Consider the following 21,105-nt stretch of genomic DNA (forward strand, 5'->3'; position numbering starts at 1 on the left):
ACACTACATTTCTGACAGGCCAAATGCAGTTACAACACTCATCGAGAGCAAAAATACTGAGCTCAGGCTATTGAAGCAACAGAGTGTACACTCACTTCATCTGTGAGCTCGCCAAACACGGTTATGACATCTATTAAAAGGCTTGCAGTATAGAAGGACTTAATCATGTTCCTAAAAGAGAAGAAAAAGCTGACTTAGTTAAATGAAAAACATTAAATTGCAGAATTAGCCATGTAACCATAAGAAAAAAAAAACTCCAGTGTTTACAACAGTACTCTGAAATAAATGTTTTAAATAAAATTAGATTTCAAGAACACAATGAAGCTCCTTTTGTAATCTGTTATTAGGAGAAAGTAATAACCTTCATAATACAAATAAATATACTACGGCAAGATTTTATAGTATACTTTTTATTAAAAAATGCAACTACAGGGGCATCTGGGTGACTCAGTTGATTGTCTGACTCCTGATTTTGGCTCAGGTCATGATCTTAGGGTTGTGAGATTGGGCCCTGCTCTGGGCATGGAGTCTGCTTAAGATTCTCTCTCTCCCTCTCCCTTTGCCTGCCCCCTCCAACCGCACCCCCCCAACACATGCACACGCTCTGGGGCGGGGAAGCAATCACAGTATTATCTGAATCTGTATCAAGCCATATATGTTTCTTTCCATTTAAGTATCATTACAATGTAATGATAAATCATTTGAATTAGCAGGTTTTGTGACAATTAAAAAAAATCAGTATCATTGCACCAGGCTGTTGCTGGCTAAAATCAAATCTTAGATTTTACCAAATGTTAAAGAATGGCTAATTGGGGTATAATTACTGAAAAAAATAAATCTACCCTGGCTATTTTTCAATCAGCCATTTTCTCTAAAAAGACAGGCTGGTTTTTGTAATGCCAATCATTCTGATATTCTATAAGTAATTAAAAAAAATCTAAGTCATTAATCAAGAAGTTTAAAAGTGTCCAATGGATAACTGGATAATTCCTCATATAGTAACTAAACTTACAATTTTAATTTTTCTCTTGCTTTACTTACTTGTGAAATCGTCCAGCACGATCTTCATTATCCGCATACAAAAACATTTTCAAAGCATAATTCTCCAAATGAGCAGAACCAACTATTTCTTGAGTAATAGCTTCATTATCACCCAACTGTTTCTTAAGCTAAAATTAAATCAGATACAAAGCTTAAGATTTTGGATTCACAGAAATGTATGCTTAAATACAAATAATCCTAAGGACCATTTTAGACTTTTAAAATTATTTTATATTCATTTCAGTAAAAGATGTACCAATGAAATCTTGCAAAAACTGCTCTGTCTCAGCCCAAGGTTTTTTAAAATAAAACTCAATGTTAACAAAATTTTGAAGACACACTCATGATAACCTGAAAGGATAATTTAGCTCTAAAAATCAAAGTAACTAAGAATAAAAAGATAACACACCCAACTATCTATGTAAAGCATCAGACAAGTATTTCAAAATAACAGCCAATAAACTATCAGGTGTCCTATAATGGAATTAGGAAATTCTCTAATCATGATTTAAAATTTTAATTTGTTGCCATTTCAATTTCTATCAAATATAAAAAAATATGATTACAGAAATCATTATATCCTGAAACAGTATCGCCTAGAGCGTACTGTGTAAAACAGATCTAATTCTATAGTATGAGATCACAAACTCAGAAAAGGATTACAAAAGTTTTTAAAATTTAGACAAATATATACCTCGTTAACACAATTCACAACTGTAAATTTTCAGTCAGTACATCCTTTTCCTACACACATAATAATTTAAAATATTTTGAACACAACAAACTAAGTTCCTACTTATTCCGAATGCTGTACTAGAATGAAATGGCTTTTTGGAATATTATCTGAGTACCATACTAACTGCTTAAAAATGGCTTTTCTCAGAAACATTATATAAAGTAAAAAATTAAATTTAAAAAAGGCTTCAGGATTCCTTATAAAAATCAGCAAAATAAATATTCTCATTGTTACAACAGAAGTTCTAGAAGAGATTTAATGTTGGAACTGAAGGATGATTTAGCTACAGCAATACTTACCCTGAACAAAAATGGGAAAAAAACCCCACATCTAACACTAGTTTATTATATCCATGTTACGAAATGTTTTAATTGTACAATTAATTCTAGAAAAAAACTGGGAATATGTCACTTTACCTCATCTTCAACATGAAATATCTGACAGGAAAAACATACACTCAGTTTTCCAACTGTATTCTAAACATTACAGCACAGGCAGATGGGACAGACTCACCACAGAATAGATTTATTCTACCTGTTATTTAATTTAGGTAATAATAAACTCTTGCTGAGTCCCTTTACAAATGTGATTTTATATTTTGCTTATTATAAAGAACTATTCTGATTTCTGTTTTATCCGTAAGATAGTTTAGTTATTACTGTTATGTTGTGAAATTAATAAAGAGATATTCTATACAAAGTCTGTTAGCAATATGATTTTATAAATGTACTGCTATGCGTGAGACACATTCTTCCTCTCACTCCCTAACCTCATCTTCAAAAAAAGAATACTCAAATTTTTCCTGTATCTACAGAAACCACTTTAGAAGTAGAAGGACGGACAGGCTTCAAGGGCAGCTGGATTCCCATCAATGGCGCCACTAGATCCAATGGGTGGTTAATAGTAGCAATGACAGGGACTCTGGGTCAGAAAGCCAGACACCCATACCTAACCAAGTTAGAACCCTACTGCCCAGGGCTATTTAATGTAATTAGGTTTTGATCTGAGTAACTTTCAACATTTATAAAAGCTCTGGGATGACTATTATAAATGCTCTGATTTTTAAAATATCTAAAATTCTCTCTACAAAAAATAATGCAACTAGTCAAATATTTAGGTTTCTAATTCTCTTGAGCAGGTCATATAACTAAGTAAATAAAAGGCTGCAGGTATTAATATAACAGCCAGAAGTAGACCCTGACACTGTTAAAAGAAAAGCCAGGACAGCTGGGCAAGGGAGGCACAGGGTGGAGTCCTGATTAAGTTGAATTGGTACAGCCACTCCTGTCTTCTTGCACTGATACCCAATTCAACTCATTCAATCTTCCCTGGATTGGTACTTCTATATGACCTGTGAGATTATATCATGGTTCAAGAAGATGACTCATCCATTAGTCACCTACCACATTTCTACTAGCAGGGAAGAATGCCTGGACCATAAAACTATCTTCTCCTGGTACCAAGAGTGAGACAAAGAGACTATAGGCAATTGATACTATTTCCTTCGTTGTCCTTCACTAAATAAGTAGTCCATTTCATTATTGTAGGAGCAATTTAAGAATTCCCAAATCAATAATCCATGTAACTGTATGAAGTAGATTAGAAAGGGTTTGTCACTTATGAAAGAATGACTTGAAGGTCACCTACAATAACAAGATATAGAAATCTACTTTAATACAACTTACAACTCCCTTAGCAGTAAGATATGAATGAAAAAAATTGAGTCAGGGCGCTTAGGTGGCTCAGTTGGTTGAGTGTCTGCCTTCGGCTCAGGTCATGATCCTGGGTCCTGGGCTCAAGCCCCATGTCAGGCTCCCTGCGTTGGTTGGGGTGAGTCTGCTTCTCCCTCTCCCTCTGCCTGCTGCTCCCCTGCTTGTGTTCTCTCTCTCTGTCTGTCAAATAAATGAATAAAATCTTTGAAAAAAAAAAAAAAGTGTGTCTAGTTTTTCCTCAGCTGTAATGACATTACTTGATGGCTGCCAAGAGGAAGAACTAAAATGGCAAAATACACATAAACGAATGTAATAAAATGCAACTTAAAACAATCAGAAAATAAATGATCAGTGTTTAACTTACAGCTTCTAATTGATCCATCAGCTTTGATAAAAATTTACGACAGTCAGGAGTTTTACTATCAATCTTCATTCCAGTTTGCATTGCATATAAACGACCTACAAAGAAAAGAAAAATGAGATGACCTGAACAATTTCCATTAGTGAATGTTTAAAATATACATTCTTCAAATAAATAATTTAAAATCTAAGTGAATTTGGAAATAAAACTTTAAAAATAAACTTTGGAAAAATAAACTTTAGCAATAAAACTGATTTATTATGGATCTTATTTACAAAAATAAAGAACATACAAATATTATCCAAAGAATGTAACAGATCCATGATAATAGCAATTTTTTTTTAATCAAGTAAAGTCTTCTCTTTTGGCACTATGTTAGAAAGAAAGGACAAAAAGAAAGAAAGGAGGAAATGAGGGAAGGAGAAGGAGAAGAGAAAAAAAGACTAGGTCCTAAGCTGTTAAAAAGACCTGTAATTTAATTGGGAAGTTAAGGCAACCAGAAAAATCACATGTACAAGAACACTCACCAAGTGCCCAAAAGTGATACTAACAAAATATATAATATGAGCTAGAACACTGGGAAACATAACTTGAGTTGAAGCTAACAGGGAGAACTGTTTAAGTTACTTGTATATATACAAAAAAAAAAAAAAATACACACCCTTTTAAAAAAGTTAATAAAAACATTAGAGATAAGGCTAAACCTAAAAACAAAACAAAACAAAACAAAAAAAACAACTCTGTGACACCATGATCTTAATAGCTTTTCCAGTGACAGGAGCAGTGAAAGGTCTGGTGGTAATTGTTACCATTGGTGTGTACATACACCACCTGTAATTTACTCTTATATTCTCCAAGTATATCCTGGAAATCCTGGATATATCATTCTAATGAAAGCACATTTAGGTGGTTCCCAGATGTTCATTACTACAAATCTTGTTACCATACCTTCTTGTGTTTGCATTCAAGAGTTCCCTGAGGCAAATAACCAAGAAATGGAATACCCAGGTCATATACGTGTATCTTTTTCATCTTTGAGAGCTACTCTTAAACTGTCCTCCAAACAGATTACTAAAATACAGTTATAGTTCCAACATATGCAAGCACCATTTCCTCAAACCCACAAAAGTAAACAAACAAAAAAGCCTGGTAGTATCGAACTTATCAGTGTCAAGATTTTACGTGATATTTCATTTTCACTACTAAAAAAGTACTGCATATTTACTGGATAGCTCTATATCCACCTTCTTGAATTAGTAGCTATCAAAACAAAAGAAAAAAAAATGTGCCAAATTTCTATTTGGTTGTTTGCTTTTCAACAAACTGTCTTGTGGCAGTTCTTTACACAGTATAAAGGAGGGATATGTTTCTCCCCTCAGATGACGTCTTATGAACACCATCACCCTTCCCTGCTTTATTTTTCTTTCAGCACATAATCATCTTCTACTTATTAATCCACCGTCTCTACTTCAACTCGAATTTAAACTCTGTGATGATGGCAATTTCAGTCTATTTGGTTTGTTTATGTACCCTTGGAATGTAGGATAGTGCTTGGCCTTCGATAAACATTTTCTGCATAGATAAAGACATGGATGAAAGAATAGCTCATTCTGCCCCACTGATTTAAATGCCACTTTTATCATTCATTATCATATATTAAGCTTCCATGGGATAAAAAGGCCCAATTCTGTATATTGTCTATCCTGCTTCATTAGTCTACTGGCCTATCACTGCTTATTTACTAGAGCTTTAAAACATAGCTTGGGTATCTGTTAGGTACTCTCAAGATTTCCAATTCAATTAAGGCTACTCAATTATATCTTCTTTAAGAATGTATTAAGATACACATGATATACAGTTATTTATTGTGTTTTTAATTTTAAAAGCTTTATCTGAAGAAACTACTTTTTAAATACTTAGTCTTGCTGTTAGGACTATGTCCTATTACAGAGTTTGATGTTTAATTTGTTAATGCATTTATTTTCACGTTATCAAATTTCAGGGTTTGATCCATCTAGTTATTTTTTAGTATATGTGCTGCCGAAGCGAGCACAATCCATCTAGTTATTAACAAGAGGAAAAAAAAGGAGTTCCAAAAGTACTGTACAGATTTACATTGCCACACAGTATAAAAAGCAAGGTGCTTTTGTCTTCTCTGCACAACAGCCAGCACTGGGCATCACTGTGACCCAAAACCAAATTCTAATCTAAAAAAACAAACCAAAAAAAAAAAAAAAAATGCTCATTTTAAATGACTCTTGCTTTGATACCAAATGTGACCAAATTTTCTTTTTCTTTCTTCTACTTTTAACCAGTCATATATATATTTCTTTAAGCAACATGGCTGCGTCCTTTACCCATTTGTGTCTCAGGTTTTAATCATCGCCCTGCCCCCAACCCCAACCCATAGCTCCTAAAGCATGGCTGAACGCTCTCTCCTTTTAAACCAGTCACATCTCTTTTGAGCTGTTTAAGATCTGTGCCTGTCTTAGCTCCTTTTCTTCTTGTAACTGACTGAACTCCTTAACACTTTTTCTTTGTGAGCTGTTCAGGTTTCTTCTCCCAGTGTTTTTGTTGCATTTCTTCTTCAACAGTGCATCAAATGAGCTCTTTCGAAAGCAAACATACTGGCTGCAAATATCATGCCATCTTTCAATTTCTGAATGCTGTTTTAAAACACAGAGACGTGAAATATCTATGTTCTCAAAGCTATTATTTCCTTTCCTCTCCCCCCCACCCCGTAAATTCCAAGCTTGGAAAAGTTCTTTTACCTTGAAGGGGCTAGATATTCAGTTACATGATTTTTCTAGTTTTCCCCATGGTTTTAATTTTTCAAATTTAACTCTAACTTGCATTTCCTCTCCTCCACAAGTTACTGGCACGTATCTCAAATACACAAAAAATGATGCAACCTTTCTCTAATGGTTTTGTGGTTCCCTCTTTAATATATTTTCACCTTTTAAAAAATCATTTTTAAAAAGACTATTTGAGAGAAAAGAGAAAAAGAGAGTGTGCAGTTGCAAGGTGCGGGGGAGTAGCAGAAACGGCAGGACAAGTAAACTATGCACTGAGCACGGAACCCAATGTCGGACTTGATCCCATGACCCTGAGATCATGACCTGTGATGAAATAAAGAGTCCGATACTTAACTGTCTGAGCCACCCAGTGTATATTTTTCCTTTATATGTTTCCTGGTTATTTGATTTGCTGAGATCACAGATCAAATGCTACCTCTAGCACATGATAGTATCTCTTAACTGGTAATTCACTTTTTCTTCCTCCAAATTTACTCTGCTATGTCTTGCTGTATTACCAAAATTTTATCAAGAATTTTATGTGGTCTTGCTCGTATTTTTAAGAGGAAAGCTTCTGCTTCAGAAAGCTTCTGCTTACATCCTTTCTCCTCTCATCTATAAACTATATTTTCTTATCCCAACCTAGCCCATACCTCTTCTACAGGGCCCCATTCTTTTACCATAATCCCTGGAGTTACTTCTTTATAATCAGCAAAATCCTGTGTATCTCCTCAGATTCCTTCTCCCTCTGCCTTAACTAAATCCTAGACACCACTGGAAGCAATCCTCTTATATTCTTTCTACATCAGGACTGACAAGCATGACTTTTTTTCTTTGCATCCCATTGCTACTTACTTTCTCTCAGTATCTTCTAAACACACTGGTCTAAAGCTCAAGCCCCTCTCTTCTACCTGATCTTGTTAAGCTTGTAACTGACCGAGAACCTCAGGGTCCTTCCTTATTTTTCCACTATCTTGAAAATTTGCTGTTCGCATGGATAATTGATACTTGTGGCAGAGACTACTAACTGCCCACATTCTTTCTTCCTACCTTCTTTGCTAATGAGACCCCTACACTATTAAGGGGGCTGTAATGTACCTAGCCAAAATAGTACATTTCCCAATATTATTCAAAGCCAGATATGGCCATTCAACTAAGACTGGTACCATGTTATCAGAAGTTGTTGGGAGAGAATTCTGGAAGTAATCTTAAAGGGGAAATGACAGATCTTACTGACCCTTTCCCTCTTCTTCCTGATGCCTAAAATAGACACGGTGTAACTAAAACACTAGTAGACAACTTAGACCACAAGGCAACCTTGGAAATGGTAATCATGTGTTTGCCTGTAGATCTGAAATTGGAAAGTACTTGGGTCCCTGATGACTTCGTGGGACTGACACGTTTTGGGTACTGCCAACATCAGACTTTGTTTTAAATGAGGGAATTCTTATCTGACTTAGCTATTGTTATTTTGGATTTTCAGCAATAAGAAAGCAAATCTAATCCAAATTAATACACAAAACAATGTTCTCAATTCTTGCTGACCCTAATAATTGTATGTACTCTCCCATACAAGCCACTCACTCCATGATTAAATCACAACCTCAAATTGCTCTACTTCCCAAATCAGTATATTAAGCACCAAATCTAAACACAATTTTCATTTTTTCCAACTTGAAACTATGCCTATTACAACAGGTGGCCAGTTCACTGGTGTCTATTTCTTTATTGCGATCAGTCTTTTCTCCTTTAACTTACCTCTGCAGCCAGCTTTGATTTTATAATTTTCTAGAACTTTACTGCCCTTACCCCTTAAGTTTTTCTTTACTATGTTCCTCTGGCAAAAGGACACTCATTATTTAAACCCATCTATCCTCTTTCTCTATGCCTATATATAAGCAATAGAGACCACTGGCAGATGAGCACCATTATAAATATCATAATTATCAACCTCAAATGAGCTTAATGCTTGCCTTCCCAACCTCCCAAATGACTATTTCAAACATACATCAATCTCTTTAAACAACCACCTCACCCAAAAACAAGCACAGAAAATTTAATGGACGTTAATTAATTATTCACTATCTATATATACTGTTAGCCAACAGGATGTCATAATAATGTGAGGAAACAGTACAGTTTCATGTTCCTAGGAGGTCTTTTTCCTATCTTCCTAACAGAGTAGTGAACAGTGTATGCATCCTACAGTCCATGGAGTGTAGGTTGTTGAGTGTAATTGGTGAACCAACTTTGGAGATAAATGGCTATTCAGCACAGACAGGTTGAAAAACTGAGCCCAATTATTAGGATCACATTGGCTTTAGTGGAATCCATCTAGGACTACAGAAATTAATCAGGCACTATTTCTTGCTACCATGAGAAAGTGATTTAAGTGACTTATTCACATGTAAAAAAAGTACAATTCTCGGTTTCTACTTATCATTTTTAACTACTTCTATTGTTTACAATACAAATGGAGACTATCTATATCTACTTTGAAGCAAAAATCAAATTATTCCCAATTCATATCACCACAGCCATTATTATTCTCCCTCACAACACAAATAAAAACAAGGCTCAGCTCCCATCCTTTAAATGTTACCTTAACACAGATGGCTATTACCTGAAATACAATGTAATGATAATATAGTTAACTGGTTTCACCCACATACATTTTCTTTCTTGGTTTACATGCATATTTAGGTCTTTGCAATTACTAGGACATTATTACATAACACCTTTAATTGAAGAACTGGGAAGAAATCACCTCAGAATTGGAAATATTTAGGATGAAAATGGCCTGGCTGTAACAGTTTTTTAGTATCTCATGTGGTTTACTTGTTAAATACAGAAAATTATCTTCTGATATATTTTTAATATTAATAAAAGCAAAAAGGCCTTAAATCTACTTGTAAAAATTAGTAAGTACACCAGAAGATCTTTCTGCCATAAAGGATGGAAAAAAAGAATCACTTTCATATACAGCTCAAGACACTGTGCTAATTCACTGTAGCAGCAGGAGGATGATGAAAAATTAATGTCTAACATGGAAAATTACCTACTAAAACAGAATAAATATGTAGCTAAAATCTTCTATAAGAAAATATATTTGATTTATTTCATCAAGGAAATGTGTTTATTTTTATGAATAAATGTTATTTGAAGATGAGTAATGAGGCACATTTGCAAAAGGATTAAATACTTTCCAACCTAACTTTAATTTAATGTGAGGCATTTAGGAGATAAATATTTTCTAATCCTGAAGGTATGTATAATTCGAAGTTCCATAAAATCTAAACATTAACATTCTAACACATCCTTGCTTATACATAAGAAATATAAACTATGAAATGCAAGCTATAAACACGCAAAAAAGATATACAGAAGCAATTATGAAGAGAGATGCTTTGATAGGTTAAATAAACAAGGCACTCAAATAGGAATCATTATAATTTCAAATTATGTTTAAAAGACTTTATTCCAACAAATAGAACTGAAAATACTACTCTATTCATAAGCATACTGTAAATACTTACTCTATGGTTAGTATTAGCTTTTGTGAAGGGACTTCTGAATCAAAGATAAAAAGTAAACTGTGAATGAGTATCTACTAACAAAAGATATTTACATTGCTCATTCCTTCATTAAACAACTATTTTTGGAGCTCCTGTCGTAATATAGTAGCTTTAAGAAAAAGTGGACTATTCCTGAATTCTTACTAAAAGATTATGCTGGTACAGAGCAAAAGCAAAGTGACTACTTGACTACTAAAATGAGACCAGATTCTAATTCTGGCCATGATGGAATAACTAGACTTGACATTCCACCATAAACAACAAAAAACTAGACAAAATGTATGAACCACTTTTTCACAAATAGAAATAGATGGGAAGACTATGACACCAGGAGAAAGGAAACAAATGAGATGACTACACCAATGATCAGTCCAGCATTCTTCCTGGAGGCACATTCTAAACTATGGAGAGTGTGTGTGGGGGGGTGCCTCAAAGAAAATACAGTTCAGTAGAGCTGAGAAAACAGATTAAAGCTTAGAATGACTATAAAGGAGCTCTAAGTGGAGGGGCAGAGTTCTGAAGAAGAGAAGCCACGCAGAAGAGACATCCCAGGCAGGGATAAACTAGAGGCTAAACTGAATACTACAAGATGCACACGTAGATCAGAACTCCACGAAGTCAGACAGAGTGAGTGGAAGTTGTGAGCTGGACCATCCCCAAAGCTGGGACGCATTCAAGTTGCAACCAGGGTGAAGAGTTCTAAATGCCTACCCAAGATATTCAGTAGAGACCCCAAATGGTAGGGTATGCTTTGGTAGTAGAAGATTATCCCATCCTTAAAGCTACTTTAGACTTGCCCCCAAACTAAAAACAAAGACACGAACATATCACACTTAACTGCAACTAACTTAATTGTTGGCCAGATCAAATTTGGTCAAAGGCCATAATATCCAGACATTCAAGAACTTAAATTTCACTATGTCCTGCAACCAATCAAAAATTACTACAGATGGCAAATAAGGAGGAGAATGTGAACAGCCCAATTAAGACTGAACAATGACAAAATGACAGAAACAGCAGTGACATTAAATCACTTGGAAATCATGAACAAGTATTTAATAAAAACCATGAATAAAATGAGGAGAGAAACAAAACGTGCACAAAGGAACACAAATGGGGCGCCTGAGTGGCTCAGTGGTTTAAAGCCTCTGCCTTTGGCTCAGGTCATGATCCCAGAGTCCTGGGATCAGGCTGGCATTGGGCTCTCTGCTCAGCAGGGAGCCTGCTTCCCTTCCTCTCTCTGCCTGCCTCTCTTCCTACTTGTGATCTCCATCTGTCAAATAAATAAAATCTTAAAAAACAACAACAACAAAAAAACAAAAACAAAGGAACATAAATGGAATGTCTGGATATGAAAAATTTCTGAAATGAAAAACTGACTGGACAGGATACCACAAAAGACTGATTTCAGAATGTACCAACAGAAACTACTCAAAGCAGGAAAAAAGAAAGGATTGAAAAGAAACAGAAGATCAGAGTTTCAGTGAGTTAGGAAAAAATATCAAAAAACAGAAAGAAAAGAAAAAAATGCTGAAGAAAAATATAAAACAGAAAAATTAAAACTCCTTACCCAGCAAAACTATCTTTCGAAAATAAGTAAGAAATAAAGCTTGTTTCAAACAACAGAAATTGAAAGAACTCACTTGATTCGAGTGAATCAAGAATTCACTTGCAAAGCTCTTCAACAGGACAGAAAAATGATACCAGATTACATGGGAAAATATTTCAAATTTTATTTCATTTTATAAATTTCTTTTAAAAAATGACAACTAAAGAAATTAAAACGTAGATTAGGGCTTATGGGCTTATGACATACTGATAAGTAAAATGTGTGACAATGATAGCCAAAGGACAGGAGAGGAAAAAGAAAATCAAGTTTTTATGTTGAATGTGAGGTGTTATGTTATATGATGACAGGCTATGATAAGTTAACATGAATGCTAAAGCAACTACTAAAAAAATAAAACAAAGAGGAATATCTAATAAGCCCACAGTGGAGGCACAACAGAATCTGAATTGCTTCCAAAGAGAAGCAGTAACTAAGGTTCAAAAACATCTAACAACCAAAAAACCTGGACAAGCCATAGAAAGATAAATGACAGACTGAATGAAAGCAGGAACTTAAGCAACGAAACCTCTTATATAGCAACATGCTGCCAGAGAGTCAGTTTTCACTTTGAACATCAAACATAATTGTCATAAAAAATGAACCTTACCAAAGATGCTTTAAATCAGCATGGATGCCAAAGAAAGATAATGACAGTGAAGGACGAATTACTTGACACCACTGATCCTGTCCCTTTAACCTTAGGGACAGGCTGAGAGTCTTAAAAACTCATTTACTTTACTCAAAAATAGGATTAACTATTAAAATGACCATTTTTTACAAAACAGAACTCATGATCCCAGCATGTCTGCAAAAACAAATATAAGGTAAATAAATGGATTGTTAATGGATAAATCAGGTATCTTAACCTTTTGTGTTTCCATTATTAACCTGTCACTGCTATAGTAAAGTATCCTGAGTCAGCCTATAATAAAAAATAATTACTGAGACAACAGAACTATGGACTTCAATTAATCACAGATTCAGAAAACAGTAAAAAAATGGAAAATTGCTTATCTTTTATTGGTTTAGTTAAGTTTGTCTCCTTGGCTTTAAAAGATCCAATTTCTGTGTGATTAACTACAGAAAAAATAATAGGCAACTGATTATTAATCCTAAAATCTATCTAACTTAACACATCCATTAAAAAAATCCAGTATTATTTAGCCTTTAAGCTAAATTAAAATTTTACACTGTAGGTCCTGTAATATCTCAGAATTGAAATGGCCATACCTATTTACAACTTCCTGAATGACTGTATTTAATTTTCCAGTGATTATATAAACAAATGACCCTCAAAGAGCACTTACACACCTTCATTCACAGTCTGATAATTATACACTGTCACCCCCTAGAGGAAACTCTGAAAAATCACACTTGAAACTATGTTTAACTAAACATTTGGTTAAACCAAATCTCAATGGAAGGAATCTTTATGGGTTTAGCTTGATCTACACCAAACCTAACAGAATCAAAATATGTATCATACTGTGCCTATATTTAGCATAGGCTCAAAAATATTCTGGCTTCATTAAAGGAAAAAAAAAAGAGAGAGAGACACACATGTTGCTCAGTTATGTTAGCAACTCAAGCCTATCCTCCTTTTCTACTCTTCACTTATTAGAAATCTCCCAGATTACTGCACTGCCTTTCTGCCCCCCTTTCATTGTCAGTTTGACTCGGTCCTTTATCCTCACTCACTCCATAATTGGTTTTCTAATTACTACTTACTGTCAACAATCTTCCATATAACTATTTCTCATCTAGCATTTGCCATTCGGTTCCTGGTTCCATTACTTACTAACAGAAGAACCAGGGTGACAGTGGGATTCAAATCAGATATCCTGAAAGATAGCACTGTTACAAATGCTGAGAGCTACATGAATGTTAGTTGTCTGGTTTCTTTATTCAGTGACAACTGTGTGGCTATAGTTCCCTCTAGGGACCACTGATGCCTTAAAATCCAGGTAATTTAACAAACATTTTTGAGCACCTTTTCTTTACTATGTATCTATCTCCAGTGGCCCAGCACTATAAGGCACAGTCAATAAATAAAAAGCCCCCAGAAGTGTGCAAGTCTGAAGTTTAAACTCCGGAAAAGATAGCAGATAAATGAAAAGCAATTAAGGTAGCCTTACAAGACACAATGAGGACACAAAAAGGATGCGCTTTTCCAAGTTTAGGAGAAGGCCTCCCTGAAAAGGTAACATTCAAGCTAGTTCCTAAGGATAAAGTGGAGTGGGGGTGGTGGGGAAGGAAACAGTTGTCAAGGCACAGGGAATATAATGTTGGAAGGCTTAAAGACAAGAGAAAATGAGCAAGGTTCCAGAAACAGTAAAATTCAGTTTGATTAGAACTGCTATAGATGATTCAGGGTTCAAATCACTAAGGGCACTTATATATGGAGCAACAACAGGTGGATTTAAAAATGAATCGGTCCTTAATAAAGCTTTTGTTTTTGCATTTTTTATGACATGGAACATGTTCACTTAGAGAACAGAAAATAAACAAAAAAGACAATCAGAAGAAAACACTATCCATGAACCCAAAAGCCACAATATTTTTCTCCAAGTATATACATATTAAAAAGTTCAAGTCATATTATACATACAATTTTATATCCTGCATTTTCAAATAAACTTCTTCCTATGTTACAAAAGATGACTTGCAATTCTTACCGATTATATTACTTTCCACCCAGTAGATCTGCCGTAACTTAATTAACCATTTCCACAATGACACATATTTAGGTTGTTTTGCATTTTTCACAAATGCATAAATAATCATCCAGAGGACTCCACATAAAACTCTCAGTATATTTGTGATTATTTCCTAAGCAAAAACTTTCCAAAACTATAATTACTGAATTATATAGACTTTTACAATTCCATTTTGCCAAAATACTTTCTAAAAGTTTGTACCAAGTCACACAGCCTTGTCAATGGAGATTTCACCACATATTCATCTACACTGAGTTACAATTTTACAACCAAAAAAAGTAACCTATTTTAATTTACATGACTAATTAAGCTCAATGTTAATAATTAGCATTCCTTCTTTAGTAGTTAAATATACATGCTCTTTGTCCCTTTATCTACAAGGATCTTTTTTCTTAAAAACCAGTTTTGTATGAGTGTTTTATATACCAGGGATTCCAGTCTCATCTACTGGAAATATTTTTTCTTGCAATGTTTTTTTAAATTAATACTGTTTGTGCCATACAGAATTTCTAAATGTTTCTAGACAACTCTATTATTCTTTTACTTTTTTTTTTTTTAAACTAAGCAGTTAAAACAGATCTTCCTAGCAGCTAAAGGGATTATCTGTTTGAAGTAGAAACTAGGAAGCTCTGTCAGTAACTAGGGATAAAATGAGGCCATGATATACCAAAGAAACTGAGTAGACAAGTAAAATTTTAAAAATTTAATGACTGAGACATATGAGGGAATTGAGAAAGGTTAAATTTGTAATCTGGGGCACTTGGGTGGCTCAGATGGTTAGGTAACCAACCTTGATTTTGGCTCAGGTCCTAATCTCAGGGTTGTGGGGAGTCTGCTGCTCTCTCTCTTTCTCCCTTGGCCCTCCCCCAGCTCATGCTCTCTTAAAAAATTTGTAATTTCTAGCTAATAAATTTTCACATCTGACAGAAATGGGATATTCCAGAAAATGTTATTTAATATATCAATACTAGGCCAAAAATATTTCAAATTGAAGAAACTAATCAATATAAAAAATAATTTCCCCCCAAAAGCAGAAAATTCTGCTTCATCAATTACTTTTCTTTAATCTAAAAAAAGAGATAAAGCTGTGTTTTAATCTACATCAGATATGAGAACCTTCATAACAATATTAAGGAAGCTAGCATGATATGATTATTGAAAATCTGACAATGGTAACACATAAAAAAAAAAGGCTGAATCAGTATTACTTAGGAACTCTTCTTGCAGGAGAAAAACAGGAAAAAATAGACTACGACATTAAGAAAAATACATGATATACAGAGTTTATACCAATAGCACGACATAAGAAAAGAAAGGCTGATAAACAGGGTACTACCAAAATTAAAACTGTGTCTGTGACACCCTGTTATGAATACAAAAGAGAAGCCACAGACTGGGAGAAAATATTTGCAAAACAAGGACTAGTAACTACAATATATTAAAACCAAGTAAACACAAAAGGGGGGGAGGGACAAAACCAGAAAATATGCTGAAGGTGATATACATACAGTAATAAACACAAGAAAAGATGTTAATTTCAGTAGCCATCAGGTAAATAAAATTAAAGACATGATATCAACGTAACTATCAGAAAGACTAAAATAAAAAACAGTGACACACCAAATGCCAGGATGGGGTGGGGTAGGGTTGAGGGATGGGTGTGGTGACAAGAAGATGGGTGTGGCTACAAAAAAGTAACAAGTGATTCTTGGGGAACTGTTCTCTATCTTGACTATGGTGATATAGGAACCTATACTTGATAAACTGTTTAGAACTAAATAACACACTCACAGGAACAAACATAAAACTGGGGAAGTATGAATAAGACTGGTGGATTTCATCAATGTCAATATTTTCTGGTCATAATATTTCAGTATAGTTTTGCAAGTTACTACTACTAGAAGACACAGGGTAAAGCACATGCATGATCTTTCTCTTTTTCTGACAAATTCATGTGGCTTTACAATTACTTCAAATTAATAAGTTTAATTAAAAAAAAAACTAATGGGATTCTTTCCAGGAATGGAGGGGTATTTCAAGGAGGAGGACATTTACTATTTTTTTATTACATAATACAATAATAAGTTCAAAGAAGTAAGCATAAGCACACTAGCACTTGCACAAATGGTGAAAAAAGGTAATTTGATACACATTTTAACATACATTCCTGATTTAAAAAGAAAACAAAAGACCAAACAAAGAAATACAGAAATATTAAGGTCACAATTAAAAAATGATGAGGTCAGAGATAAATCATTTTTGGAGATCATATAATTGAAATGGAGGAGGCACAATGGGGACATACTGAGAACATACCTATGACTTCATCTAAAACTCATTATAAACACAGTAGGGTAAGTTATAAAATACAGTGCACTGAGATTCTTTCCATTACATTTCCTCACTGTAATTAGAACATTTTAAAAAGCCATAAATTACTATAGTTACTATATAGTTCATCTATTCAATCAACAGACAAAATTTACACACATCCACTGTGTCTTAGATATTAAGAGTTAGAAACTCAACGATCATCAACATAAGACATACTTCTTACTCTCATAGAGCTTACACTCTAGCGAAGTAATAGTAACATTTAGAGAGATGGCATGTATTAAGTATTTTTGAATGTCAGTTATGTGCCAGGTGGTGAGAGAAAAAAAGGTATTAATCCCTCCCTGTCCTCCAGGAGAATCCAGAAGATGAAAAGGCAAATCAGTATTTATAACACAATTTAATTAAAATGAGAGGCCCACTGGAACAACTTCCAACCATCCCTATGAGGTAATGAAAAGCAGCTTACAAAAAGTGTAATTTGTACTGAATCAGTAAGAGTAAGCTAACCAGGTTAAGAAGAAGTCAAGGGATTCTGAAAGGCAAAGAGCAGCAACATACACAGAGCCTTAAAACTAAAAGACAGTATGGAGCTTTACCAGTCAGCAAGTACTTTAGCAAAATAATCTTGACTTTTTTTTTTCTCACCAAAAATTCTTTGCTGTAGGAATTTAGAACTCTACACTAAGATTATAAAAATGTATCTCTTCACACATTTTTAAGTTGCTATTTACCACTTTTCATCAGTTTAAGCAAGTATAAAAGATGTAATTTCTGTACATCAAATACATACATCTAAAATTTCTAACATTCTTTCAACTGTATAACAATTTGATATAATTCTAAAACACACAAAGCTCTTTCTTTAAGCATCAAAAATAATACATTTTGTCTTTAACCTGTACTTCCATTTACATATCATAATGAATTTTATTACAAAGAATGTATTTGTATGCTCAAAATCCTAACTTGATTATACTTCTCTACAACAACAAAAATGTACAAAAATTGAAGTTTAAATTTACCAAAATTTCCTGTGAGATAAGATACTAAGTGTTAAAATTTTTCCTCTGGATTTCCTCTAAGCATTAAAATTACATAATTATTGTAATGCATAATTGATCAAAACATATCAATGTTACACATTTCAATAATCATTAAAAAGAAGGTAAATTTATTGGAAATGCATCTTACAATGAGCTAAACTGTATCCAGGAATCAATATGATATACTATCATACAGAACAGGAGTAGAGCAAAGCTTCTGTTCCCACTTTCATATTTACAAATTTAAGATGAGAGAAAATTTATTCACATAAAATAGCAGATGAGAATGGAAGTTTTATCACATCAAAATCACTGAATTCTATGAATTCCTTCTGGGTTAAAGGCTAAAAAGCATATACTTACCTATCATCAAATATTATTTTTAATCATCTCTTACCTGACATTTCACATAGGTCAGCCTCAAAATTTGTTTTAAAATTAGAAAAGTACTTGTCACCCCTCATTAGAGTTATTCATTTTCTCAATTTTGTGAAGCAATACAAAAAAAATCTTACACATTCATCATTTTCTTTCATGACATTGAGACAGGATTATTCTAAGACACTGACAGGATTAGGAAAACTGAAATACTGTTCATTTCAACATCCTCTGGCAAAGAAAACAAAACAAAGCAAAACAAAACAAAAACACTTGAAACCAATTTAAACTTATTTCTCTTATCACTTGTTTTAAATGTATTTCTCAAAAAACAAAATACCTCAGAGCTGATGATTACACTCATTTAATTTGAGAATGTCTACCACAGAATATTGATGGCAAAACCTGCTGTTAATGGCAAACCAGCCAGTCAGTGGAGGCTTACTTTCTCAGAAAAATATCACATAGTTTTCCAGTTTGAATAAATATGTTAAGCCATGTCTGCTTTCACCTCATTTCATCTGAATTCTAATTCCAAAATTTCAGTAAGCCACAGATCCTTAAGTCACTTGGATGAAACAAGGCCCTACCCACTTCAGCATTTCTCTTAGATCAGGAATGATATTCTTTAAAATAATGAATACAAAATGTAAAGGTTAGATCATTTCATGATAACTCTTACGTTTAGGGAATTCAGAACAATGCAACACAGCCTGGTTTTAACATGAGGCTCTACCCTCAATAGATACATCTGTAAGTGTAAGAGACTTTGGAAAAAGCCTTTTCCAATGTGGTTCTTCCAAGTCCTCCTCCCCACAGTTAAACCTTCTCATCCTCTCTTGTACATGACTCTGGTCCCAAACTGTTCCTCTCTACCCTTCTGGATAAAATCCCAAATGATCAAACAATGGCTACTAATATCTAAGGACAATTCCTTTTCTTCCCTTTTATAAAATGTTCTGTCTCGTTCCCCAAATTAGAATGTTGCTTTGACATCCTTTCCCATGCCCTGTATTTTCAAATAAAGGTTTATTCTTGGCTCCAATTTTCTTCGATATAAAACAGGAAAGGAAAGGATGCTCTCCTTAATACCTTAATTAACAGAGACTTCACTACACCATTAATTTGAATTGTCCCTTTTTTCTGGACACCCTGGAAGGTTTTCCACACTCCTTCCCAGGGGAGTATGCCATAAAAAATACTCATGATACATGAGAGCATGCTTTTCTTCTTTAAAGTTGAAGAGCATTTGTGAACAGGATGTGGGAAAAGAGAAGTAGCATACAACTTTGCTATCCTGATCAAAGGAGCTTTGTCAGAGAAGAAACAGAAGTTGAGAATTGCGGAGGTGATTCCTGTAGAATTCCTTCATACTGAGGTTTGAAGAACACTGGTTGGTACATGTAGAGCACAAATCACAACAAGTTACCATGAACGGTCTTCTGTTATACAACAGAAATCAGACCCACACATATGGCAGTTACAGGAATTATGAGAGAGCAAATTTAAACAAACTTTTTAAAGCATTTAAAGAAATAAGAGTATTTAAGAAATATAGTAACAAAAGACTATCAGAAATGGCTACACTGATTTAAAAACAACAAAAAAAGAGAACATCCAGAAATAAAAAAGGGAAACAGAAACTCAATAAATGAGTGATACAAAAGGATATGTGGAGGTGAACACAGACCTAAAGAAATTATACAGAATGTAGCACAGAGAGACAAAGGGATGCAAACTATGAAAACACTGAGACAAAGGAGAAAAGTCCAACACGTCTAATCAAAACTTCAGTAGAGGATACTTAAACAGATAATAGTAGAGAATTCTCCAAAATTTATGAAAGACACCCATCTGTAAATCCAGGAAGCCAAAGTCAATCCTAAAGAAGGCAGATGAAAAGAAATCAAGTCCTAGAAAATCAGAACATAAATTACAAGAGTGATAAATTGGCTATACTTTAAAATTAAGAACTTTTGAATACCAAAGGACTTCATGAATAGAGTGAAAAATCAAACTATGAACTTGGAGAAGACATTTGCCATGCATGTAACAAAGGAGTATTATCTTAAAGAAAAGACAAGCACTGAAATAAAAAAAAATGGACAAAGCCAATAAATAGGTATTTCAAAGGGGAATCACAAATGGTAATTAACATATGAAAAGATGCTCAACCTCATTAAGACTCAGTGAATTGCAAATTTAGCTTCAATTTCATGCTCACCAGATTGGCGAAAATTAAAAAGTCTAATAACTTCAAATATGGTGGGTACCTTGGTGTTCATTTTATTATTCCTTAAGCTGTATAAACACATTGTATGTGTTCTTTAATATGTTTTATAACAAAAAATATTTTATAAGTACCACTGAATTTAGCAATGAACATGTTTGTCTATGGCCCTGCAGAGAGCACTTTCAGTGAAATAAAGGGGATGAAAAGCAGGCTGCAATGAGCTGAAAAGGCTCTATGTGATAGGAAGGTAAAGACAACACAAACAACTATTTCAAGCTTAAATTTGAGGTTAGGCAGACAGAACTTTAACTCTCACAGTGAGAGCTTTTTTAAAATTTAATTTTTTAAATAAAGGAAACTGGGGCAAATTTAAAAAGAAATAGCAGAAGGAAGAAGACGATGACACAGAAAATAAAAGCCCCTGGCTATTCACAAAGGTATATAATACGGAGCTTATGAATAGCAGTTAGTTTTAGACAGGAATAAGGGTTCCAACTTCACTGTTATAAAAAAGTACCTTTTTGACCTTATCATATCACGTTTCTCATCCCTCTAACCATTCCAGTTA

General features: G+C 34.0%; 1 protein-coding gene across 1 annotated transcript in view; it reads right to left on the reverse strand.

Annotated features, from left to right (window-relative positions):
* VTA1 (vesicle trafficking 1) overlaps window positions 1-21,105 on the reverse strand; it is a 62,891-nt gene that overhangs the window by 40,096 nt on the left and 1,690 nt on the right. The window contains exons 2-4 of the mRNA XM_032339359.1: window positions 3,854-3,948; window positions 1,042-1,169; window positions 96-171 (exon numbers count right to left, since the gene is read on the reverse strand). Coding sequence (XP_032195250.1) covers window positions 96-171; window positions 1,042-1,169; window positions 3,854-3,948 — 299 coding nt within the window. The remainder of the gene's footprint in view (window positions 1-95; window positions 172-1,041; window positions 1,170-3,853; window positions 3,949-21,105) is intronic.

This window comes from Mustela erminea, chromosome 4, assembly GCF_009829155.1.
Source record: "Mustela erminea isolate mMusErm1 chromosome 4, mMusErm1.Pri, whole genome shotgun sequence".
NCBI lineage: Eukaryota > Metazoa > Chordata > Mammalia > Carnivora > Mustelidae > Mustela > Mustela erminea.